Below are 26,313 nucleotides of genomic sequence, written 5' to 3'. Positions count from 1 at the left end.
GCAAAATGTCGAGTGGCATTTTGGTTTTCTTGGATTTCTTGCATCTACCCTAGTATATATATCAGACGGGTGAGAACCTAATGACGTTGGGATGAACCATTTTTAGTTCACCATTGGCTTAGAGACAGTAATGGGATTGATTTGTCTCGTTCCAAATCTCTTCTATTTTGGCTAGTTCTCTATATATACCTTGACCTACGTTTTTGCTGTCCGACGACCTCTTGTCGAAGTGTTCTCTATGGTATCCGATGTTTTTGTTTTAACGTGACTTCTTTTGTCGAAGTTTTCTCCATGGTGTCCAAGGTTTTAGATTTAGGATAGTAGGAATCAACTCAATGGTCCATAAAATTAAGGCGTTTTGAAGGCCCAACAATCATGGCCTATATATGATCATATCACTCTTAAATGTTTGGCCACAAAACAATTTATTAAAAATAAATGTTACAAAATAACACGGAAAAAAAAACATGTAATGGTATGCTCATTCACTTTCCCCATAATTTCGTCGTACTTAATAAGTGGTTGTATTATTATGCTCATTGATACATGTTTCATGTATATAATTTCTTATTCAACTTGATAAAATGTAAGTAAAAAAAAAAAAACTTTCGAACACAGTTAGTTTCGGTGAGACTTGGACATCACGAATTCTAAAACCCTAGTCTTTGACCTATCTAACTTAATTTCAAAGAGAGAAAAATAGTAAAATTAGCAAATATATATACAAAGAGCCAGGTCAAACCTGAAAGTCAGAACCCTAATTTATAATACATAGCTCTCTTCCTTCCTAGGGAGATCACTTTAATGATGAGCGTACAATCTTCTTCCTTGTTCGATCTTCCATTAGATTTGGTAGAGGAGATACTCGCTAGGGTTTCTGCTTCGTCTCTAAAACGATTACGGTCTACATGCAAACAATGGAACGTTTTATTCAGTGACCAGAGATTCACCATGAAGCACTTTGATAAAGCAGAAAAACAGGTTTTGGTTGCCATGTTGAGGGGATATGATATTTATTCAACGAGCCTTAATCTGCGTGGACTTCAGGATAATATTGATCCATCTATACAGCTTAAAGGTGAAGCTATCCTAGATCCTCTTTATTGTAGTTTACTTAACACTTTGGTATTTCAAGTCTTTCACTGCAATGGCTTATTGCTATGCAAAACAGTAGCTAGAGTGTTGGTTTGGAACCCTTGTACTGGTCAAACCAAGTGGATCAAAGACACGGTTAGTCTAAACGATAAGTACGCTCTCGGATACGAAAACAACAAACCGTGCTATAGTTACAAAATCATGAGGTTCTTGGATCTTGACACTTTTGATTTGGAAATTTATGAGTTTAATTCTAATCAATGGAGGGTTCTTTGTAGTATCACTCCGGACTTCACGATAGCATTCTTTGAAGATGGTGTGTCTTTAAAGGGAAACTCTTACTGGATAGCTTCAGATAAAGGAAAAGAAGAACTAACTCAAGATTTCTTAATAAGTTTTGACTTTACAACTGAGAGATTTGGTCCACGTGTGTGCCTTCCGTTCAAGGGTTGTTCTTATTGGGATACTATCTCCCTATCAAGTACTGTACGAGAAGATCGGCTTTCAGTGTTCTTTCAGAACGAAGATACATTAAAGATGGAGATATGGATAACAAATAATATCACTCAGACCAAAGCCATGTCTTGGAGCCCTTTTTTTAAGATTGATCCGAGCATTCATCGGTTTGGGACTGAAGTAAGTTTTGTCATCGACGAGCAGAATAAAGTGATCGTGTGTTGTGATGAGAATGAAGAAGATAACAACGATTTTGTATACATTATTGGAGAGGATCAATATTGGAGAAAAGTAGATATTGGAAAAAAAACATATAGCCCACGTTTGTTCAGTTATGCTCCAAGTTTGGTTCAATTCTAGCAATATCTAGTTTGTTTCTTTGTTTTTCTTTCGTTTTTTCAAATATCTTTCTGATCATGTCCTTCGACTAATAAATGAATTTTGTGGGGTACAAAATATATAGTGTATTGCTCTTAATGTAGTGATTAAAAAGCTTCCAAAATGCTTCCACACAGAGGTCTTTGGATGAGAAATATTAGAGATAATACATAACATAAAAATATAGCTTGTTTTATTTATATTTATTACAAAGCCACACTGAGCGGCAATGATTTTTGCTTGTCTTTTGGACCGGTAGCGGAACTCAGGACAGGATCACGTCTAAGTAATCTATTGCTGTTTGCTGCTGTCAGTAACATCATACCAAGGAAGATCAAAACTGACATGGATGAGAATATAAGCATCAAGCCAGAACCAATCGGGTCTTTCACTTCTTGGGCATACTGAACTGAGTCTAAGGCAAGAAAGGTAAGAGGGAACGAGTAAGCCCACCACGCGACGTTGAATCTTTTCATTGATTTCTTGAAAAGATTTGGCCTACACACCTGAAAATGTTTTAACACAAACATAAGGTAATTGTGTTTTCATACAATTTTATGTTTGAACGTTAAACTTTGTTTCTTTGTGTATTGTAAAACTTACCAGGGACATGAAGATGAAAAGCGAGAGGAAGAACAACATCTTCGCTACAGCATCAAAGGTTTCACAAATGGAGTTCCAAGCTAGACTTGCCATGGCTGGTGCAGCAAAGAACAAGAAGAAGATTGGCCTTAACTTGGTTGGGAAATTGTTTCCACCTGGTAAGCGTTGATAAAGTGTGACAAAGATAACCAAATAGTGAACCATTCCTAAGGAGAACATGCATAGAGCACACTCTTTCCAACCCATCTCTGCAGCTCCTCGTGCAGCCACGAGGTTCGCTATTACTGATACTTGGCTTGCTGGGTTTGCTAGCATCGACAAAAACCTTTTCTCTGTTGTGAACCACTGGCCGTAAAGCTTTATGTCAAGGGTCAAGACAGGAACAGCAAACACCCAGAATAGTGTCTGATACAAAACGCTTTGTGGTTCCATCATTGGAGCTGACTGAAGCAAGAGAAGGCAGGAAATGGATGGAGCGTAAAGATAGTTCACTCCAATATAGTGCAAGAACTCTTCCTTCACCATGTCAGATAAGAAAATACACTTTAAGGCGTACAAAAAGCAGAGTGAAACTTGTGTTGCAAGTGCTAGGTACCACAGGAGATGGAACGCCATAAATGGGAGTCTGCTATGCACATGAGACATGCTCGGCGAGTCAGGTGCGATCATTATCTTCCATAGCAGAGCTTGGCTGCAGATAGAGAGGCTTATTCTGAAATATCCTGCGTGGAGACCACGCAAAATAGACATCAAGACAATGGGTTTAGTATCATCGGTAAGGTCTTTGCTGCTTGATATTGAGTTATCAACTTTGATAGCAATTTCCAAGCTTGTCATCTCTGTGTATGGATGAAAAAGATGGTAATGGCTTGTTTGGCTCTATGCTGTCCTAACCTTAGGATAGAGTTAACATTTATAGACCGTGAAATAAATTAAAGCTAATGGAGATTATTTAGTACAAAACACGTGATTTAGGGGGAGTTAGTTAGTGTTGGACAAAGGTGGTACCTAAAAATGGTAATGGATTTATTGGAAGGATATCAACTTTATTAGTAACTTTTGGTAAGCTCAATAACTTGTACAGTAATTAAAGTCTCAACATGTCTTGTTTAAGCTACATAGGGATACACATAAAAATTAATTTACAAATAAATCTTTAATATATATTTCCTACTTTACCTAACTAGTACATAATAATTAAACAGGATTATTAGGTTTTTCTTATCACGAGATGTTACCACTATCTCTGATGGCAGCGACCCACTAGCTAGTTCTCAGTCTCTTATAACTTTGTTTAAGATCATGTACTTAAAATTAGGTAAACAATCATATTGTCTTGATGATGATTAGCTGTTTTCACCTATTGATCAAGGTCAAGAGCCAATGCCTAACTTCGTGAAAAGAGGTCGCACATTTTGCGAGCCATTGCAGCATAAAACTGTTAAGTTCTTGGGTAACTTCGAATTTAAATCAAATTACAGTATATTAGTGCTTTCAGTTCGTTTGGTTTCTTATTAGAAATGTATGATATATCAAGGATGTGAGTTCTTACCTCATACTTATTTGAATAAGACTTGAGTACACATATACTTTATGAGGAGGTTTAAGTGCCCATACGTATGAGTTTTTAGGTGGAAATGAACTTTATTTTGTTTTGCCAAGTTGAAGTCTGAGTTTGTTTTTAATAGATTCTCTCTGTTTTAGGTCAGCACCTCACTAGGACACTATGATGTGGGGTTTGTGTAGACGCTTATATTAGTTGTTCTGCCTTTGTACACCATATACATTACAAAAAAGAAGAGATAATAAAGTATAAAATGGTCGGAGATAACTCGATAAAATGAGTCATGTGGCATATATGTTGGAAGTCTCTCACACGCAATTGTTGACAATGGCAATGAAGAAAAAGGTCGATCATGTTTGATTCAATTTCAAAAACCGTTTAGGCCCAATTACATAAATAGTAAGGAATGTGAATTCTTAAATCATTGATACCATTTCATGTTGTGTTTGGTTTTGTAATGAACTTCAGTAATTTGCAAATGTGTAGGTTGCTTAGTAATCGATTAAAAGAACATGGAATCATATATGTTGTAAAATTATATAAAAGAGGGTTTTTATTGATCAAGTTAGAAAGAAAACATCCTCAAAGCTTCAAACATTGTTCACAATAACGAGGCTTCACTCACAAAACCTTTCCATATAAACATTACACAATAAACTCTCACACAAAAACAGAATACCGAACCGATGTTACATTTTTCACACAGCTTCTGCGAACCCAACCCGCTCGTTCCCAAAGTCAAAGACCGTGTGGTATTTGCCCATGAACACATCTCCCAGTATCCTGCCCCAGAATCAAGAATCAAGATCAGATTTGTATAAGGCAATAATCAACACTAGTGTGCCCCGAGACTCACCAGAGAGGTCCTCGAGGTGGGGGGATGTCAAGTGCGGTAAACCCGCTGATGCATTGTGCCACTGGTCCTTCTCCAATCTTTAGTATGTACTGTTAGTTCACACAAATGATATCAGTCACAAAAATTTTACTTGGATCTCAAGTTTTTGATCCGATTAATATCAGCACTCAAACAAATACCTCTTCTGGAGCAAGGTCAAAGACTTTGCCTCCAATGGTGAACGAAACAGTAGGCATTTTAGAGAGTTGTGAGCAGTCAACTGCAGACTCTCCATTTGGACTAGGCATGCGCTCGCACATCTGCGGATCTCATTGCTTAAATTTCAGGAAGACAATAAAATTGGTATTATAATGGTAATGGAAATTTTCTTGTTACCTCATTAACATAGTTCACAATCCGCTCTTGAGTCATGTTCTGCCTCAACTGGCTCTGTATCCACACAACCGCCATTTCACATGCAGGACAACCCGCACCTCGAAGACCGTTTGATAATTTGGCGGTTTCCTTGTCTACCACTGACTCAATCCCCATACTATAAACATTATTCAATAATCAATACCACACTCAAAATTAGAGAAGGCCTATGTACACAATGGTTACATTACGTCATAAAAATATCATTACCTGACCCCTTTGGTGCCATCGAAAGTGCAAAGACCAATTTGTGAGCAGATCTTCTTTGGTTGAGTCTGAAAGAAGTGAAAGAGTTGCATATACATGAATAAAAAAAAACATATAAGATTCATCTCGTTCTGTATCATAGTAACAATATTCTTACCTTAGCCAAAAGTAATTCCAAAATAGTTTGTCCATATTGGTCAACAACAGTCTTGCATTGCTGGCTAACAACTCCAGATGCTCCAATAGCTTTGTTTATCATGGCAATTACAGCCTAGAAAGAAATGTGAAACTTCAAGATCAGCAAACAGATACTCAAACAAATTGAAAATGCTATAAACTTGTGAAATTTGCTTACCGTTGGCCCTGCAAGTAAGGATGTTCCCGAATCTGCTATCGCGGAACAACCACTTCCACAGTATCCTGTGCAAGAGTAAATCAAGTTTTGAGATGTGACTTCTCAAATAAGTTATCTTTTTTTTTGTAAAAACAAAACATTCATGATGATATGAGTATTACACATACCAGTAGATTCACCAGCAATAAGAACCTCACCCATGTCGAACTACAACCAAAATAGTAGCTTGAATGAGACGTGATTATGAAACATTCATAGCAAACCAAGAAAATCAATAAAAGAACAAACCTGCCAGTAGCCTCTTTGAGTCACAGGAACATATGTATGTTCTCCTCTGAAATGCTTTGGATCAACACCTCCGAATACAATTTCACCGCCTTCTTCACTCTTTGGATCACGGTTAAGCCAAAATGAAAACACCGGCTTCTTGATAAGGCCTTGAGTGAGCATATTGTACCTGTCAGAAACAAAGTTTGCAGTCAGCACATCAAGCATCACAAACTGCGTGAAAAAATAAGTAACCTCAGTCCAAAACTAGACAAAAGTGCATGCATACCAAACAGGAGTGGCGTTTCCAACAGAAATCTCTTGAAATCCAAGACCGAGTAGACCATCAAATTTAGCCACCAGGAATGTTAAACCTGGCTCACTGGTTGCCTCAATAAACTCCTGAAGAGATAGGCAATGAACAGATATATAGTAAAACCAAATCATATAGTCATTAAAAGTAGTGTCGAGTAGAAGCTAGGGTATAGTTTTTTACCTGATCTCTGACAACCAAATCACCAACAGTGACAGCATCAGAACTAAAGAAACCAGAGATCGATCCTGAGCCGTAATGGATTGCAGCCCTTTTCCCTACACATTGTATTCCATCATGAGCCAAAGTGTTCTTACACATAAGCTATGAATGCATGAAACTTAATCTATAGTGTGACCTACTGAAAAATATCCATTGCTTAGTAACTAGCTCTAGATGAAAGAATCAAAAGAGATAGTGAGCGTACCACTCTTCTTATAGGTGCTTGAACGTGAAGACTTGTACTTGGCATGAAAGAAACAAGAAAGCTAAATAAAGAAAACAATAAGTTTTCTCTGTTACACCAACAATTTGTAAAGCAAATGGTCTTAAGCGAGCTTACCGAGAAAAAACACTTCCCGGATGGTACCCAAAGATTAGAGCTTCCGGTATCAAAAATGACAGTAAACTTCTGCGGTGGAGTACCTATAGCAATCTCACCATAGTACTGAGCATCCAAGTAATTCTTGAGAGCTACAATGTCAGTATCTCCAGAGTCACCACCAAGATTGTTGCTGTACGAACGCAAAGAAGATTTTAAGGCCTTTTCTTGGTTTGAACCAAAACGTGCTGCAAGTCGATTGTGAGGATCCAGCTTCAGTTTCTTCAAGCTAACTCTGAATGTTCCATCGTCATTTCTCTCAGAAGATACGGAGACAAACAACAGCAACGACACTAAGAGTGAAACCGCAACCTTTCTTGAGTCTATAACCATTTTCACCTAAATAATCAAAAGCAGTGAAATCAACAAGCTGAAACAGAATAGGAGTCACCAAAGCAGAACATGCAAAATAAGAGTATTGACAAGAGACAACGATAACTGTTAGAAAATATACAAATTAATTTCTTGAAAAATCTTTAACTAGCCAATCAATAAATCTTTAAAATCAAAGTAATATAACGAAAACAAGATCAAGAACCATGAATTTTTCAGCTAAAACGATTAATAACAACGAATGTGTGACAAATCGAAACAGAGTGTTACAACATGCTCACTTGCCTGAGATTAAAAATTAGACATGCAAAATGACTCTGTTTTAGCAAAGCAGAACAAAAGACTCATCATGAATCAAAGTTAAGACATGCAAAAAACAAACCAGATTTGAAGTTTGAATAACATGAAGACAAGAAAACAGACATGCAAATACACACACACACACACACACATGCAAAATACAATATTGGATAAACATCATTAAACTAAATTCAAGAAGAAGAAAAAAAACCTTGAAAGAACAGACAGATTTATCAAGAAAACCTGAGATTGTGATCAAGAACTCAGGAATATATTAGGGGGTGGAGAAAACGAAGAAATGGTAATGAGATGATAGATCACAGAGTAGAAGTGTAGAACTCACCAGATGTTTTAAGCATCAGACTGGTCAGAGAGACCACAACGGTTTCATATTTCGAGGAACTAATATGAAGCCACGACATTGAGAGTGAGACCCACTTGGTTTCGTTTGATCTAAGCCGTTGAATTTTACTAGATTAAACAAGAGAGTTGTTTTTGGCCGTTGACGTTTGTGATAAGATATGACGCACCAAACATTTGTTTGCAATAAGTTAAATAAAACTTATATAAATAAAAACAACTACAGTTACATTCAGTATAAGTAATTGAGAAATTAGTAATATTATCACAAGATACAGTTTCATGAACACGACTCTTAACAAAATATTATTATACGCTTTATAAACAAAAACCCATATTTAACCATGCCGTATCATATGTCCACATAAGTCTTAGGTATGTGATTCACATTATTCCATAATAATGCTCCAAACATGAAGATTTGAGCAAAAACGAAATTATGAACAATTATACACAACTGGCGAACGATAATTTTGATATGTTAATAAACTTGAGCTCAAAGATAAAATAGAATTGAATTGGATGCATTTACTTAACCATTTCTAGAACTCTTCCTATAAGTTCTTCAAAAACCAATTGAGACTCGTGGATGATACTGTTGGAACTTATTTATTTTGTTTAAGAAGAGAAGAAGTGTCAAAGGCTAAAGAATCATAAAGTAATTTATTGGTCTCTTGCTTTCTTATGTACATCTTATGTGCATTGCATTTTGGTTTGATTGATTTACTTAGCTTTTCAGCTTTAATAAGTTATGTCTTTCATCAAAATTTTTTTATTAATTATGAAATTTTACGCTTCCAAGTTGTTCTATGATATAAAATATTACCATATTCTTATGGTATTTAAAAGCTAATGTATTCTTGTTGACGTTTGACAAAATTCTAAAAAGTATGAATGGGTATATTTCCTTCATCCAGCAAAATTAAAGTTTTTAGTTTTAATCATTTATCAGTTAAAATTTTATTAGTTATGAAATTTTACGCTTCCATTGTTCTATGATATAAAATATTACCATATTCTTATGGTATTTAAAAGCTAATGTATTCTTGTTGACGTTTGACAAAATTCTAAAAAGTATGAATGGGTATATTTCCTTCATCCAGCAAAATTAAAGTTTTTATTTTTAATCATTTATCAATTACAAAGTTACCTATTTAAATATGTTTTTTACCTTTCATAATCTTATATAAATATGTAGTTATACCATTTTTTATTTTTTAACATAGCAAATTTTACATGATTGTATTGGCCCAAAATATTAGGTTGTTCATGTGAATCACAAAGCTAGAAACATCTAAAAAGAGCGAATAACCATCTTTTTCTCAGTATCGAATTTGCACTTGATTGTCTGGGTTATCTACTCCATCCTCAACCATGGGGTTTAACCAAACATGCTATGAGAGCTCAAACTGAGTACTGCGTATGACAATCAGGATTGTGACAACTGAGGTCTATGCCCATCTCGAATGCTCGAATCATTTTAGAATTTGTAATTTTTAATACGATATTTTGAATATATCTTTAATTGTGGTCGAAAATAAGTTCAGCACGAATTTTTCTTATAAAATTATTTTAGTATTTAATGTCCAAATTACACCAAATTATTTTATTAATTTTAGGAGCAATACAATATTTAATTAAAGTAATTTTTGCAAACCTGCAACGATAAGCATCAAAACGAACAAAATAAATAAAATTAAAATCCAAGTGGTTAACTAAGTGTCCACACGCAGCTACAATTTGAGTTAACTTACTTGACATTTATAATCTTCTGCATGAATAAAACGACTGATATATGTTAATCAACGCGACAACTAAATATTTCCAATGGACTGATCAAATTGGTTATACCAACCATATTGTAACAACCAATAAGATTTGATGAATTCGGAAAGAGTCTTAAAGATCGACGACGAATGGGTTAAAACAAGTATGACCACATGCATACATGTGACTCAACGACTCCATTTTTGTCAAAAGTCGTAGAGAAGTCTCTCTTCTCGACCTCACGCTAACCTTATGAACATCCCATATCTCTTTTTATAACTTGCAAAATAATAAATGGCGGCTTTTGTAAATCCATGACTTTGCATTTTCTTCATTTAATTAAAATAATATTGTATCATTGTCTGTATATGTAGTATGTACATTATGATTTCTCAAAGAGTTCAAACATATTAATTATTTTTTTAAGAAAATAAGTAATTAGAACTATATATTATACCCTTCCACCGTTTTTCATTTAAGATTCTTCCCTTTTTCTAATTAGTAAAGTTCATTTCAAGAAGAAAGTGTATATATATACACATGAATTCATATCTTTCAAATTTTGCAAAAAAAGTTCTATGAGCTAGCTTATAGTTCTATGAGCTAGCTTGTAAATGAGTTTAAAACTTAAAATCATCTTTAACAGACCAAAAAAAAAAGGTACCTAAAACCATATACTAAGGTTTATCTTTATGTAATATTAAAATAATTAATCACCAAAAAAAAAAAGAGTTATAGAATCGAAACGTTCAAATAGAAACCTCTAGCTCTCTAACTAGAACCATCCTTGAAACAATAACATAACCTCTAGCTCTCTAACTAGAACCATTATTGAAACGATAACATGATTATAATTGGGGGACTTCCAACAAATATAATATGTACAAAAAACAAGAGATCACTAGCATGATCGAGAGGCATCTCGGATCGGAAGCAATATTGATTGTAGTGTGAAATATGTAGAAACTTGGTTTTTAGTGCAATATTAAAATAGTAAGCATAATAAAGACTTGTAGCAAATCATGATCATGACTACACGTCAACTAGGAGTTGCACGGAAAGTCAACAACGTACTTTTGCGTATTGCTTCCTTCCAAAGCTTGACATATTATTAATTTATTATTCCATTCTATATTTTACAAAACAAATTTCTTTATGTAAATATAATTTTTTTTTTTGCTAAATTATATGCACTGTTATTTTAAAAAGTTTGGAAAATAAAAATAAAATACTACTAGCAATTAATTTTGCAAATCAAATCAAATTTGTAAACTATATTAATAAATATTTTACACATATTTAAATTATTTTTACCAAAACTATATACATATATCGGCTAGGCTAAAATCATTGATAATTCTATTTTTTCATAGAAATGAAGAAATTTGACTAAGCTAAACTTTACTTTTATATTGTTGCCTAAATTTTTGGTCACCTTAATTATTTTTCAGTTTTATTTTATTTTTCATGACATTTCAGAGCTCGTAGTTTCTAGGAAGTTGTTGTTTCTATTTGTTAACGATTATTAAAGTGTACAGATTTTTAGGTGACTTAATTAGACAGCAAATTACGTGTCAAATTGTTGTGGCAGCATTTATTGACCGTTTGCAAATTTTTTTATAAAGACGTTATTAAATGTTATGAATTATTAAGTGTGTCATTATGTAAGAACACTTATTTGATGATATCTTCTACATTATCTTTTTATTCAAGGTACGGCCAAACTATTAGGTTTATGTATCGGCGCTCACATGTGATGTGTATTAATTTAAGTTACGCACGTAACTAATATTTCATTTTTTCCCCAAAAATACATATCCGAAAATTAAATTATATATTTTTCTTTTTGTATATTTACTGGAATTTTTGGTTACGAAACAGAACAAATATGAATCAATGAAATTTAAAACTCTGTTTCCTATTAACCCAGTTGTAATTGTAAAAAGAAAAAAAAAATTGATGACACCAAAAAAACATTTGTATTTTTTTATTTTCTATTGGTTTTTGTTGTTTCCTTCGCCATGGTTCGAACCATTGATCATAGAAGATATAACGGCTGCAAGAGCTGCCGTGAAATTCGGGTCAGCTGTGAGTGCCGTTATTGTATCAGCCACCGCGTGTGACTGAGAATACGCCGCCGTCGAGGGAGAGCCACCGGAGAACTGAAGCCCTGAGAACTTGGATTGGTTATACAATGCTTGTCCTATCACATGAGGTAGCATCCCCGGTGGTAAATTCCCCATTTGCTGTTGTTGTTGTTGTTGCTGTGGACGTTGCATCAATGAGTTATTTTGCGTGTTGTTGTCGATAGTGGCGGCTGCGGAAGTGGAAGGGTTGGAACCATTAGTAGGTGGTGGAGAAGAGTGGGTGAGGTCTAATGTGACGGTGGGAAACGGAGCCGAGGCTGAGATTGTGGCCATGCTTGTTGAGCAAGGAAGAACAGCCCTAGCTAGTAAATTTGTAGGGTTCATCATCCCATCGTGACTAGACATTGACCCGGATAGCAACATGTTGGCCGCAGCCGTGGTGGTGGAAGCCATTGCCACCGCGGCTGGGGGCAAAGGATGGTTGTGGTTTCCTTCGTAAGTGGTTATCAGAATTGATCTGTCTTCCGCACAACGTTGAACCTATAAGTCATTGCGAATCAAACTTATAAGCCAATAACTCAAACGTATATACATTTGAAAACACTAATATATGTTTTGTTACTAAGATTGAAACTTACTTGTTTGCGAACGGGACAACCCGTGGCCATCGTGCAACGGTAATAAGCCCGTGGACAAGGATTCCCTTTAGCCATCTTCTGACCGTACTTCCTCCATTGACATCCATCGCTTATCTATAAAGCCAAAAGTGCAAACATAATTAATCTCTAGTTTAATTATATAGGTCTAATGTTTAAAATCGTCAATACATATTATCTAAATCAACTTACCATGGGAGCTTCTGATCGGGCACGAACCGATACACGGGCTTTCCTCATCGTAGCTTCAGCAGCGGATTGATCAAATGTCGACTGGTTAGTAATATTCACCTTCTGAACTTTGTTAGACTCGGTTTCGGGGGTTTCTTCGCGCGCAAGTCTCTTCCTATCTCTCACCTCGTTGGCCGGAGAAGAACCGCCCGAACGAGTTTTTTCATCGGATGAAGAATTCGAAACCTCCCCCGCGTCGCCCGCTGCTCTCATAGGGCCTAAATCAATAAATTGCCTTGGTACTATCGTCTCCTCAGGTTTCTCAGCAGCCTCTATTACCTAATATCATGTTAAGTTTCACCATATTTAATCACCTATGTTCATTTAGGGTAAATTCTATTTACTTTGGCTTAAAAATCAAATCATTATTTACCTTATTATTGCTCTGTTGTTGTTCCTGTTGCTGTTGCATTAGTGAAACAAGATGCATCTGAAGTGAAGTGTAACTGTTGCTCACTTGTGTAAGCAATTCTCTTAGCTTTTGATTATCCATTGTCATCCTCTTCAACTCATCTTGTAACTTAACCAACTGTAATTAAAAAGACAATATTAATCAATTAATTTATTGACTAGTTCAATTCATCTATTAATTACTTCAAAAATGTAAAAAAGTAAATTAGAAATTACCTCAATTTTCGCACGCTTATCTTCCATTTCAGAAGATTCTCCATCGTCGATCATTGACTCATCACTCTTTGTATTACCCGTTGTTCGAAGATTCAAACCAGTCTATATTCAAAATAATAAAAATAAAATAAATAACTTTACAAAAGAAATTTTTTTTGAATTTTCCAATTATAATTCATATTTGTAACAAATTATACAACAAAACCATTTTGTAACAAATTCCTAAACATTCGTTTATGATTCATTGAAAAAGTCGTATGTACTTACATTTACGTCAGTTCGATCATCTTGTTCTTCTTTCTTAACACGAAACCCACCGTCGTCTTCACGACAAACCCTAGACTTCTTGTCGGAAAAGAAATCAACTTCGCCGGGAACTTCACGGTCGTTATCTCCGGCGGCTCCGGAAGAAAAATCATCATCTTCACGGTCACGTATACCTGAAAGACTCACGGGAAACCTAAACTCACTACCGTTGGTTGAAATTTTCGTCTTCTGATCATTATGATCACCATCTTCATCACCATCGCCAATTCTTGACATAGTAGTCGTCGTCAAAGGATTCGAGAAGCGTCGGTGATTGTTATTATGAGCGATGATACGATTATTAGGGTTTAAAAGATCAAGAGAAGATGAATCAAGAGTGAGACCAGACCATCCTCTGTCCATATATAGAAGAAGAAAGAAGATCACGAGATTAACGAAAGAATAAAGATTTTTTCTTTGGGGTTTGGTTTGGTCGAAAGAGAGAGATTAAGAAAGAGTTTGTGAAGTCTTCTGCCAGAACATAAGACTCTCCTATAAAAAGGGTTTGGGACGTGGACCGATCTTTTTTTTTTTTTTTTGATTTCTCTTTTAAATAAATTAATGAAGTTCGAGTTTTATTTTTTCCGGTGACTTTATAGAAAGGAAAAAAAAGTCATTGGGAGTTTTACGTCAGATAGTGCGTCATTTGCTCGGCAACGACCCGACCCATAATATATAGACCCGTTTCATTTTCATGGAAATTGACAAAAAAAAAGAAGGTCCTTGTTTGCTATATTTTTCGTTGACCAGAAATAGTCTAAATTAGAAGAAAAAAAAAAGGTAATTCTTTTAAAACATTTTTGGATTTATGATTTATGATTTACTTAGTAGGGTTTATAAATTGTAAATTTTTGATTAAGTGAATACTAAGAGTTAGATTTTATATAAAAAAATGTATTTCTTCTTACAAATGTGTCTTACAAGTTACAATAGATTTATACGTTATGTATTTCGTCAAACAGCTTTTTTGTTATTAACAACGTTGATATTACTAAAATCTATTATCAAGATAGCAAACTACTAATAAGTCTTATGCTAAAATTTAATATAAATTTCCTGTATTCAAAATATATTTTATATTTTATATGAGTATAAATTTATTTTAAGACATTTTCCTAAAAGCATCTATAATCTAGTGATTTTTCTTCATTATAAAGTATTATTTACTTCCATCTTTTGCTATAATAAAGTGATAGCCATTTCATCACACACAAATGCTTAATTCCATTTTTTTTTGTTCGATTAGATCGTTATGGTTTAAATCATAAAGATATCAATTCGGAATGATAATTTACAGTTTGGATATAAACCGTTTCATCGCAAAAAAAAGAATTTAAAATATAATTTAAATGTCAAAAAATATATTTTTATGATTCAACCGCTATTTAGTTTATAACAAACAACGATTTCAACCGTTATATTATAAAACCATGTTATCGCCGATTAAACATAAATAATTATAGATTTAAAAGAGATTTTCATTAATCAATAAGGTCATTTGAAATTTCTAAACAAGGATGACCTGATCAACAGGGATTTGGTTATTAGAAAGTATTGATGTCAAAATCACGAGAAAATGGTTATGTGGCGTAAATCAAATCGTTTCATATTAAATTGGTGTGTGTGTGTGTGTGTGTGTTGTGATATGAAAGAAGAAAGAGCATTGACTAGTTCTCTCCTCTTTTGTTCTAAGCGACGAAAAGTTTGATCCACCGCCCCGTTTACTCCGGCGCGTTCCACGTGATTACACCTTTCTCTCTTTTTTATTATTTTTCTTTTCTTCTTTGTTTTTCAAACTTATTAATTTATAATTTTATATAACAAAAAATAAAGAAAAATAAAATACAAAAATGATGTGGTTAACTGAGTCAACGATTTTGACGGCCCGGCTTGTTATAGTCATGACAGGAGACCGGTTACGCCGGTCGTTAAGTCTTACTTCTTCTGTGGGCAGTTTTGATAATATTATCTTAAACTCTAAGCTCATAGTTTCTTTTTTCATCAAGTAAACCTCGTTTTCTAATTGTCTAAACCAAAAAAAAAAAAAACCCCAAAAAAATGAGACCTGGTTCTCTGAATACTGAATACAACCCAAACAAAGTCGATTTTATGCTTTTTTATTATTCTTTTTTGACCAAATCGATTATATTATGTTCTTTGCTTGACACCGAATTAAGTTTTGGTAAATCATGGTTACCACATATGATTTGGACATTAAAAAATCATGTACTTTACTAAATAAAAATCATTGTATAAGTATAATGAAAGTACATATATATATCTATATTAACATTTTTAAAGTACCTTTTGTGTTTTACCCTTTTATTTTGTGATATTTTCATAATTAACCCCTTGCCATTTGATTAAATAGAAAAAGTTTAAGATAAATTTTATAATTAAATCATAATAAAATTGCAAAATTAGAAATCGATATTTATTACATTTAACAAGATTTCCTAAAATCTCTCCCTATGAAATCAAATATTTCTCCAACATCTTTATATGATCTTATTTGTTTTTAAATTTATATTATTACATAAACATATGTATGATAAAAATATAATTTTTTTTTTGCATATGTTGCAATTTGAATTTTTAGAAACGGGTGTATATTACTCAAACGATACAAAATGGAAGTACTAAAGTATTAATGATAATTGTGTAGCACGGGTCATATGATGGAACGAGTTATAATTTATATAATTATGTTTATAGATATTTTTACGGGTTGTCTACTATAGTATAATTTACAAAATATTTTAATATGAAATTATATTATGTAAACAAATATTATGTCAATATCATTTCATTATTTTAAATATTATACTTATTTAATTAATTTGATCAAATTACGATTATATAATAAATAAATTATCATATAATATCTTACGGGTTAAATCATAGAATTAAGAATCAAAATGTAGCAGTACACTCTTATATACCAATCAAAATTAATAAAAAAGAATTCATTTTATAAATGTCGTCCCGCGGTATACCGCGGGTTAAAATCTAGTTCTAATTTATAACTTATAATAATCTAATAATAGTACATACTACATGTTTTAGATTTGGAATAGAAAAAAATGGTTTTTTTAAAAAAAAATTAAGTATAAATTTGTTTAAGTTTTATTTATAAGAGATTATAGTATATTGACTTTTCCTACCAAACCTATAAATTCATGATAAACGGGTTTTCAGACTATATTATATATTGTACAATTCATATATTAATTAAGCAATGTACTAAATTCACATTGGACAATTTCAACATGTACACAAAAGTATATAACGAACAACTGTTTCCAATAAATTCGAACCCAAGTTGGTGTACAATATTACACCTTTTGATTAGCCACCGATAGAAAAACTAGCTTCCAAAAATAGAAAGAGCTAGAGGATACATTATAAGTTGATCAAAGTATACAAAGAAGTAACACATTCACGTTTATTCGATTGTTAGATTATGAAAATAATAACTCGTGTTATTTTAAAATAGCACTAATTAAGATAATCACAATAATTTGATATTTTTTCAACGCCAAGTTTGATAAGTAAAAACTATTTCTTTTATTTTTTGTTATAATTTTACCGTCAAATTTGAATGATTTAAATAGTGAAAAATGATTATATCATAAACTTTTAACCAGAAAAATGATTACAACATAAAATTACCAACTAACCTAATAAAATATTTGACCAAAAAAAAACTATGCAATGTCAGATTGAATTAAAATAACTAAGATTGTGAAGAAACGTGTCACCTTGTTTGATATGATCTTTATAAAAAAATATTAAGAAGATGAATTAAAAAAAAATATTATATATTTTGAGTCCACACACGTAGAAATGAGAAGAGACAACGAGACAAAGAGAGAGAAAGAGAGAGAGAGAGATCTTATTGTAAAGGAGGAGGGCTCCCACGTACTGACAAAAGCGATGTACAGATCTGTTGACTGTCCACCGGAACACGACCTAGTCATCAGCTTTGACTTTTTCTTAATTAATTATCTCTCTAATCACCTAATTAATTTTATAAGATTACAGAAAATCTCCATTTTTCTTCTTTACGTCTGACCTTTTTGGCACTTTTCTCCGCCCCTCGTGTTTAATATTTACCTGTAATGTATGGGCAACTAATTTATTTTATTTTATAAATTTTTTTGTTTAAAAAAAGATTAGATTGTTGAAAAATAAGCTCACGGATTCTCACGATGCATTTATGTTTTTTCATAATACTAGCATGTAAGAAAAAAATTATATACATCTCACAATGAAATATCAAGTTACAATAATTCGTATAATATTCATTTTTTACAATCAAACTGGACGTATATTTAGAGAAAAATTAGAGCTTTGTTTGGAGGTTACATTAGAAAGGATCTTAGAAATCATGTATTTTTAAGCAAAATAGTAAAGTAAAAAATAAAATTTAAAAAAATTCGTTTTAATAAGCTGAAAATTTCTTACTCCAATACAAAAACAAATCAGTAGTCAAAACTCGAAAGTATCTAAAATCCGAGTACTCTTTGCAATCTAGCAAACCAGAAAATCGCATTTTATCGGATTATTAACTCTAGATAAATTTATATGGCATAATCTCTGCTTCAGTTTAGTAATGTATAGATGAGCAGGTCAATGATAATTCTATTTTTTTTTTCTAAAAAAGGTTTCTTCATTATCAAGAACTCTGTTAATAGTTTTAAAACTCCACAGTACTTGCCGTATATGAACTTTTATGATTTGATTAACTTGTAGGAAAGATTATATATTGAAATCCATTTTACATTTAAGACTGAGGAAGGAGCCAAGAAACCGTGTAAGATGTCAACAAACAGGTCCACTACAAAAATTAAAGTAATTAGAGATTTATATAATCAGATTATTAAGAAAAAATAATATTTAGTACTAGTCTTTAAGGGTGAATTGATAATACAATTTAATTTTCCACCAAAAAAATTAAATGACTCAAAGAAAAATAGAAGAAAATGTACAGAGCTGTCTCAGATTTGCGTTGACCAAAACATGATAGACTACAACAACAACAACTACACAACGTGGCCTATCAAGTTCGCATGACGTAGAAATCTTTGTGGACATACAAGTTTTGGTTTTGCAAGTAAACTCATCTGACTAAACTGATTATGCTTTTCACACTTTGATTAACTACATGTGTGTCAACATAGTTTTGGTTCTGTACTACTACTTCTATTTTATGACATCGTTCTTGTACTTCTTCTAATTACATATACATATAGCTAGATGAGATCATGAGAGACATGTTCTATCTAACGTACCAATGTACGAGAGAGAGAGGTTTTATATTTGAATCCGACCATAAGGTATTAAATTTTGACGTAGTCAGAAATATTATCTACATCGGTGAAAATTTAATGTTTTCATATCTATTCAACCGTCCAAGATTGATATCAAATCCATTTTTCTTTATTTTTATTTCATCTTATACTGTACTTCTATTAGAAAAAAAAATAATAAATAACTTAAGTCAGCTTAGATTGGTGTAATATTAATGGTTTAGAAGTACCAAATGTGCCAAGAGTTTTGAGTTTTGCAAAACTATTTCAAAATCTTTTATATTTATTTATGTATTTTAAATATGGAATTTTCGTCTATTATATTCGAGATTATAGGTTTTTCTTATTCAGATCTACATTTCACTTTAAGGATTAGCAACATACCTAACTCGAATATATGACTATAAACAAAAAAATAACAAATTTCAATAAAATTTAGTGAAATAATCAAAATTTTCATATAATTTAAATCTTTATATGTGAAATTTTTTAAGAATTTCCATTCATACATTTTGGACTTTTGTAATAATTTGATATGTCTACAGTTCTTCTATCTTGAACTACTATACTAGACTCTATATTATTTTAATCTATTACTAGTTTACTCCCAAATAGAGTTTTGAACTTTTTATGAAAGATATGTGTTCATCTCATAAATGATTAGCCGCGTACTACGAAATACTATGGACCACTTTTTTAACCAAAATTTTAGAAAATTTGTTTATAGGTTTTAAGAAAAAGACTCGATATGATAATATTCTAATCCAACTAGAAAACTAACATCTCTTTTATTAGAAAACACTTGAATCGTATATGAACAAGTTTCTTTACTGGCTGCTGCTTTGGCCAATAACGTCAACATGAGAAGAAGAAGAAACCTTGTGCGTTTAATAAAATAGTGAAAACATCCAAAATTCTCTTTTCTTGTATACTTTTCCCATGTACTCTAAGAGTGGTATCAATATTTTGATTTCCCACGAGAGAGTTGGATCGAACTCATATTAAATTTTGGGATGAGACAAAAGGATTTAATATGAACCAGTGTGGACCAATCAATGGCGGTGTTTCTTATAGAAACTTTTACATCGACTTTTGTGGGCATTAAGTCATTTTGGATATTAAGACTTGTATACTATACACGATAGATATAGACATTTTTTTTTTGTAAGAGTGGATAAGTCCAAAAGAGGTCTATCTAAATAACTTGTAGAAGGCAATGAGGCCAAAAAGTTCAACGACGGAAGAAGAAGGTAACGTACTAGCATAGACGTTATCGATTACACTTTCTTATCAATCTAATTTTGACTAACATAGACCTCGTGATTGCAACTGAATGAGAGATCCATAGAGATCATAGGTGTCTTAGTTTTTGGCCAACGAAGATTTGTTTTACACAAAACTGAAGATTTTGACTATTCATTTTTCGACCATACGCTCTTATCCAAAATACTATCATGCATCATTTTTATCATCTTTTGTTAGAGATTAACATGTTCTCGTATTAATTTGACATATGTAAAAATATATGTAATACAAATGTAGTTGTTGATCGATGAAAAAAAAAATACATTTGTAGTTTCTTTAGAATAAATTAACAGTCTATCTTCTTTTATACAACTTTTTTTTTCTCCTTTTTCCGAAACAATTTGTTTTAAATCGTATGAATTCTAAATTTTTGATTTATAATCTTTCTCGGTAAAAATTCATAATCGTCGATAAAATTACATCTAAAACGTAAAAATTATCTTTAACTACTGATGTTGAATTACAAATTATCTAATAACTACTGATGTTGAATTAGTGATTTACAAAACCACTAGACCAGATCCCACTTGGTTTCTTAGAAACAAGTTTTGTTATTAGATTCAACATATTTTCTTATAGGAGAAGTTTGATTTTATGTACCTAACAAATATTAAATATGAAGAAAAATGAACTGTTGATTTATTCATTCGCTTCTCGAAAGTCACAATCAATTTCAATGCCTTTGTTGACAAAAGAAAGAAAAAAAGTTTCAATGCCTTCAAACATGAAGAGGAGAAAAAACATTGGTTGGTTTGACGAAAAGAATCATTGGTTGGTTCCGTACTATGTCTGCCATCTTAATATCGAAATTACAAAAGTAAAGAAAAAGAGATCAAAATAATACTTTCAAATTAAACCAAAAAATAAAAAAGTTTTTAAGTTTGTATTGAGAGCAGCCAAAGTGCATATAAAGGATTTGGTCTGCCATTTACGACTGTCGACTATTGTGACTGCCCATTTACGAAATTGGCGAAAAGATTCTTGTCTTCATGTTGAAGAATAGAAGAAGGCTCTCATTTGTTTTCTACATAACTTTCCACGTACGAGAAAATTATATTGTATGCTATGAACAGTAACAAATATTTTATGAAGTGCCACATTTTTTCTAGTCTTTTTCCATTTGCCACAAGATATATTAAAAAGACAATTTTTGTCCTTGTCTCATCTCTCTTTCTTCTTCTTTCATATTCTCTTTATTTATCTAACCACAAATAAAACTCTTCACAATTATAAAAAATATTTGGATCAGAGATTTTTTCCACCCACATCTACTCCGGTAAAGAAATCCATTCGATTCCGATCGGCGAAATTATGTGTTGCATCTCTGATGGACAAAATCTGATGGACCAAATTCGGTGGACCAGATCTAACGGACTAGTTTCGATGGACCAAACCTTTCCATTTTGATTAATTAATCTTGTCCATCATGTAAATCTTTTGAAACCACAAGTGATTCACCATATGATGAAATAAGTGATGTATTTATAGAAGATTTTATTCATGATCTAGCTAGATTTACACAATAGATCATACATTTTGTCAGTAGATGGACAAGATTCGGTCAACTAATTTTGGTAGACTATATTCGAACCAGTTCTGGGGGAACAGATCTGGTCCATCAGATCTCGTCCATCATCTTTTTTTTGTTTTTCCTGCGAGGTCAATTTCGTCATTGTGACAGTGCCACAAATAGATAAACTGACATTTTTGAGAAGGTTTTGGTCAAAGTGGCAGTAATATAATTTTGAGTTATGAAAGTGGCATAGCAAACAATATTCCCAAAAAAGAATTGGAACAATTTGGTCGAAGAGTTATACTAATTTGTAGACTTTATTTGTGCTTATGAAACCCTTTCTAAGAAGAAAGTAATTCAATATACCTTATGGTGCACCAGCCATTAGATTCATTTTCATTATTGTGAGTCTTGGTTCGAGATAAGACATGAGAGTTATATTATCTTCATTAAGCTTGTTTAACTCAAATGCATATTGAGTTTAATACTAAGTCAAATGCATATGATCAGATCCCTTTTAACATAGAAAAAAATGCATATGATCACATTGTTATGTATTGTACATTCATTGCAATGGTTTTATGCTTTTCAAAACTATATCTAATACAAGTTTACACTATGATATTTCACTATTGGTGATTGATAATACACTTCCAAATTCACTATAATTTTAATATATGCATTGCAATTGTGGTTTGCTTTCTAAACTATCTTTAATAGAAGTCATAAAATAATTTTAAAAGAGTAAATTATACTAAACATAAGATCCTAACTCACTTTTTGTTTTTTTTTCCTTGTAACTTTATTCTAAATCTCACCAAACACTGCATGACTGGAATATATTTTATATAAGTAACAAAATTAGCATGTGCTTTTAGAATAACCTTTTCTCACAATATAGTCCAAGTATGCATGTACCATTGTGATTTCATCGGAATCTAAATAAAGATCTTTTTTTTGGTCTAATGATAACAGTCAAAGAAAGACAATTAAAGCTAAACCTTTTTGATTATTGTGATCTTTATGTTCTTTAAAGGAGGAGCAATGCATTATCATATTCATATAATACTGCATAGCATATGTATGTGTTAGGATTTTCTTTGTGTTGTATTAATATCTCAATCCATTCATGGTGGTTTAATGGTTATAATATGGGTCTTGTAGTTAGATTCTAAGTCTAATTTAAATATATTTTCAACCACAAATTTAATCATTATTTTTATAGTAAATATGTGAAATGTAAAAATATAACATTTTTTTCACAATTGTATCAGGTTACACTTGTGTAGTGTTTGATGTGATTGATAAATGCATAGAAATAAGTGATGACAGTTTGGTACACTATACTAGTTTCTATGCATTTATCAATCACATCAAACACTACACAAGTAAGATCGAGACATGTTTTTATACGTTTGGTAGATATTCAAAAGGAACACACAAATATCATTTCTAAAAGGCTTATGATGTATTGTAAGTTGGGAAACCACTTCACAATATCTATGTAAACCAATGCATGAGGAACTAGAGCATATCAATGTCCTCCATGCAATAAACTTAAAGACTAGTCTAACGTGAGCTTTCAGCGATTATTACACCACTAATTGAGCTTTACATTGGGCAAAAGAAACATCAAATCCATCGCTAGATCCATTGTGCAATTCTATAGATCATCGTATAGAACAATAGCATTATGTCTCCAAAACATATGTATTATAAATTCTGTATAAGAATCTCATAAGGTTACCATTTTTTATAACATGAAGGATGTGTAGTTTGTACTAAACTACAGTCATATGATCAATTAATGTACTGTCTCTGTATGCTTCGCCTGTATATTCTAAGTTAACTTCCTTTTTTCTGATGTCAATCTTTGTTTCTTCTTTCTTAGTTGTATACCACCTTTGTGTCTACCTTTTTCCAATCTATAAGGTTGTTGTATCTGTTGATGAGTCTACTAATCCTTCACTCAAAAGACGCATTGCGGCTCCTCTAGTGAACTTCCTCGCAAAGAGAAAGCACGGGACGGGTTCTGAATTCGCCCTACACCATTCTGTTCGATACTCCGATTCATAATATACATGGTTGATTTTCTGTTACCCAGAAGTAAGAAACAAAAACAGAGATCGGTCAGCAGCTCACTGGCGTGTATAAATAATAGGGATGAGCACAAACACACTAGCCAGGAAAACCAAACCGTAGATCAGATTGCACACCTCTATGTTAAAATAAAAATTTACCTTTATTCCTTGTATTTCCTCTGCCCCAGAATTGTCAGATGTGAAAGTGAGAGGATGCCAAGATCTGGCTTCAGCTTTTCTGGCTCCTAGGTTCCATGTAGTGTATGTCACTGTTCTCCGTTCCATTATATTTTCCAAGCCACGCATCTGAAGAGATCATCAAGATTGGGATACTAAAATCAGCGGGTAACAAGGAAATAATCCAAGTGAGAGATTTTGATAATTTTTTTTGTGCTTACTGTCAGCAAAGTTTGTACGTAATGTTCATCAGGGATGCAGTTGTGACGTCTCTTTTTCTGTTGCAATGCAAAATGTTAAGAAAAAATCAGTCATTCACTGAGAATGAATAAGAGATCTGTGGGGATAATACTCAGAAACTTCCAATTTTTTATTTTTTTGTGAACCGAGACAACTTTTATTTTGATGAGACAGCTTGTTTGTGGATTCAATCAGCTTATATCAGCCATCATATAATCAAAGTGACCCAGAAGACAGTGTACTTACAAGATAAAGCCAATTCTTTCTGGGATCCAGAGGTAGAGATCGCTGGAAAAAGAAAAGATATGAACAACTAATCCGTTATTTCTTCAAGAAAACAGCACAGATGAAACTATAACAAAATCAGATACATTAAGAAGGGTGATCTGCTACTTAATGAAACCAAGAAGACTGGTACCAAAAGATTCTGCTTTACCTTGCAAAATTTCTGAAAAACTGGGAACACAGTCTCATCATCAACAACGACCTCTGCATGGCTTCTGATCAATGATATCCACTGAACAAAATCAAAGATAGATTCACAAAAATACAACAAAAAGTCTGTCACTCTCTGTCTCTAAAGCTTAATTCTCATCAGAAATTTAAATTGACCAAAACCATGCAAAAAGAAGTCTGCAAAGGTTCATTTCCACAGCTAAAAAGGATGCCCAGGGATCAATAAGCTAAGAATATATACCTGAGACCCTTTTCGCCATTTCTCTCTCCGTATAACAGGAAACATTTTCATGGTGTAGCGTCCATCTTTATCACGGAAGCTGCAAACAAAGAGTAACACAGTTATAGCACAACAGGTTAGCTGATGATATTGCATTCACTGTTTTTGCTATTTATATCCTAGGACACAAGATGAACCTCAAAATCGCAAATTACCTGTCTACGAAACTTTTCGGTGATGACATTAGATATCTGTATATGTAACCAAAGTCGTATAATGGAACACAGCTGCATCACAAAGATCTGGTCAGACAGAATAAGGTATCATACAAGCTTTTCACTGTCGAATGACTAAAGAAACGGACCTATCAGACAAAAGAACAAATCTTTGATTCGAAAGATCCTCTAAAGCAGATGCAAGCAACAATCTCTCTGCTGCAATCATGCTTGATTCTCCCCAAACTACCTGTGTAAGTGATTCAATTCTAACTTTTCAATCATTCATCCAAAATCATCAAAACAGTAGCTGATAACAAAATTCAAATCTTCTACATTCACATTACTTGGAATTGGAAAAAACACAAAACATAAGAGAAAACGCATCTAACCTCAATGCTATTCTTCAATTGTCGATTGTAGAAGAACTGTGATCGCGTTGTGGATTCATCAAACACGAAACCAGGTACTGAATGTACATAAACTGAGAAGTTCCTCTGATCTGCACCCTAACAATTAAAAACACCAAAACAAATAAGCAGTTTTTTGTTGTTCCGGATTCAATTGAAACGAATGAATCTCAAAGACGAACCTTGAAGAACTTATCCCAAAGAAAATCAAGTGGCAGATCACGTCGAGCTAAGAAAAGAAACGCGAGTTTCGGACGATCACCGGAGTACGTGCTCCGCCGCGGGATACGAGATCTCGCGACGGAGAGCGACGAAGACACCGTCGTCGTCGCAATCGAATTTGACTGACGATTGATACTGAAGAGAGCGAGGATACATAACGCGGCGAGGAAAGTGATAATTAGCTTCCATCGAAACCACACGACGCCGCGACGAGACGACGGAAGCCGCGGCGGCATTAGTAAAAAACTCGAAAACTTAGCTCCGAAGAACGATCTGCATCCGAAATCAGGAAGAATCAGGAACTCGAATTCGAAAGATCTCTAGGGTTTTTCGAAATCGAGATTTTGGCATGTAGTCCCCTCCAATGTGTGAGAGAGACGAGAGAG

General features: G+C 33.0%; 5 protein-coding genes across 6 annotated transcripts; 1 reads left to right on the top strand and 4 right to left on the bottom strand.

Annotated features, from left to right (window-relative positions):
- Positions 1-804: 804 nt before the first annotated feature.
- On the top strand, positions 805-1,911 carry LOC17896329 (putative F-box/kelch-repeat protein At1g62270). The gene has a single exon (XM_006301468.1). It carries the CDS (start codon positions 805-807, stop codon positions 1,909-1,911), a length of 1,107 nt encoding a protein of 368 aa, XP_006301530.1.
- Positions 1,912-2,000: 89 nt separating this feature from the next.
- Positions 2,001-3,401, bottom strand: LOC17895427 (S-type anion channel SLAH1). Its single transcript, XM_006301497.2, has 2 exons — positions 2,533-3,401; positions 2,001-2,435 (listed from the first exon to the last, which is right to left on the bottom strand). Exons 1-2 carry the CDS (start codon positions 3,367-3,369, stop codon positions 2,136-2,138), a joined length of 1,137 nt encoding a protein of 378 aa, XP_006301559.1. The 5' UTR covers positions 3,370-3,401; the 3' UTR covers positions 2,001-2,135.
- Positions 3,402-4,621: 1,220 nt separating this feature from the next.
- Positions 4,622-8,065, bottom strand: LOC17896448 (aspartic proteinase A2). Of its 2 annotated transcripts, none has more exons than XM_023788393.1 (14): positions 7,986-8,065; positions 7,071-7,448; positions 6,936-6,996; positions 6,692-6,786; positions 6,485-6,597; positions 6,217-6,385; positions 6,096-6,135; positions 5,929-5,993; positions 5,731-5,844; positions 5,577-5,641; positions 5,328-5,484; positions 5,132-5,251; positions 4,953-5,041; positions 4,622-4,879 (listed from the first exon to the last, which is right to left on the bottom strand). In XM_023788393.1, exons 2-14 carry the CDS (start codon positions 7,440-7,442, stop codon positions 4,795-4,797), a joined length of 1,545 nt encoding a protein of 514 aa, XP_023644161.1. In that variant the 5' UTR covers positions 7,443-7,448; positions 7,986-8,065; the 3' UTR covers positions 4,622-4,794. The 2 variants fall into 2 exon arrangements, with proteins under 2 accessions (XP_023644161.1, XP_006301275.1); XM_006301213.2 differs by having other exon boundaries at positions 7,954-8,057.
- A 3,619-nt stretch (positions 8,066-11,684) lies between these two features.
- LOC17894433 (WRKY transcription factor 6) lies at positions 11,685-14,285 on the bottom strand. Its single transcript, XM_006302005.2, has 6 exons — positions 13,738-14,285; positions 13,471-13,572; positions 13,217-13,372; positions 12,805-13,122; positions 12,595-12,708; positions 11,685-12,496 (listed from the first exon to the last, which is right to left on the bottom strand). The coding sequence occupies exons 1-6, from the start codon at positions 14,137-14,139 to the stop codon at positions 11,864-11,866; spliced, it is 1,725 nt and encodes a 574-aa protein (XP_006302067.1). The 5' UTR covers positions 14,140-14,285; the 3' UTR covers positions 11,685-11,863.
- A 9,266-nt stretch (positions 14,286-23,551) lies between these two features.
- Positions 23,552-26,313, bottom strand: LOC17895723. The gene is made up of 10 exons (XM_023787633.1): positions 25,888-26,313; positions 25,688-25,804; positions 25,445-25,545; positions 25,296-25,367; positions 25,102-25,180; positions 24,841-24,921; positions 24,651-24,692; positions 24,386-24,442; positions 24,147-24,293; positions 23,552-23,999 (listed from the first exon to the last, which is right to left on the bottom strand). The coding sequence occupies exons 1-10, from the start codon at positions 26,161-26,163 to the stop codon at positions 23,832-23,834; spliced, it is 1,140 nt and encodes a 379-aa protein (XP_023643401.1). The 5' UTR covers positions 26,164-26,313; the 3' UTR covers positions 23,552-23,831.

Source organism: Capsella rubella, unplaced genomic scaffold (assembly GCF_000375325.1).
Source record: "Capsella rubella cultivar Monte Gargano unplaced genomic scaffold, Caprub1_0 scaffold_2, whole genome shotgun sequence".
NCBI lineage: Eukaryota > Viridiplantae > Streptophyta > Magnoliopsida > Brassicales > Brassicaceae > Capsella > Capsella rubella.
The sequence above is the reverse complement of the archived record's forward strand: the minus strand, read 5'-3'. Positions and strand labels throughout refer to the sequence as shown.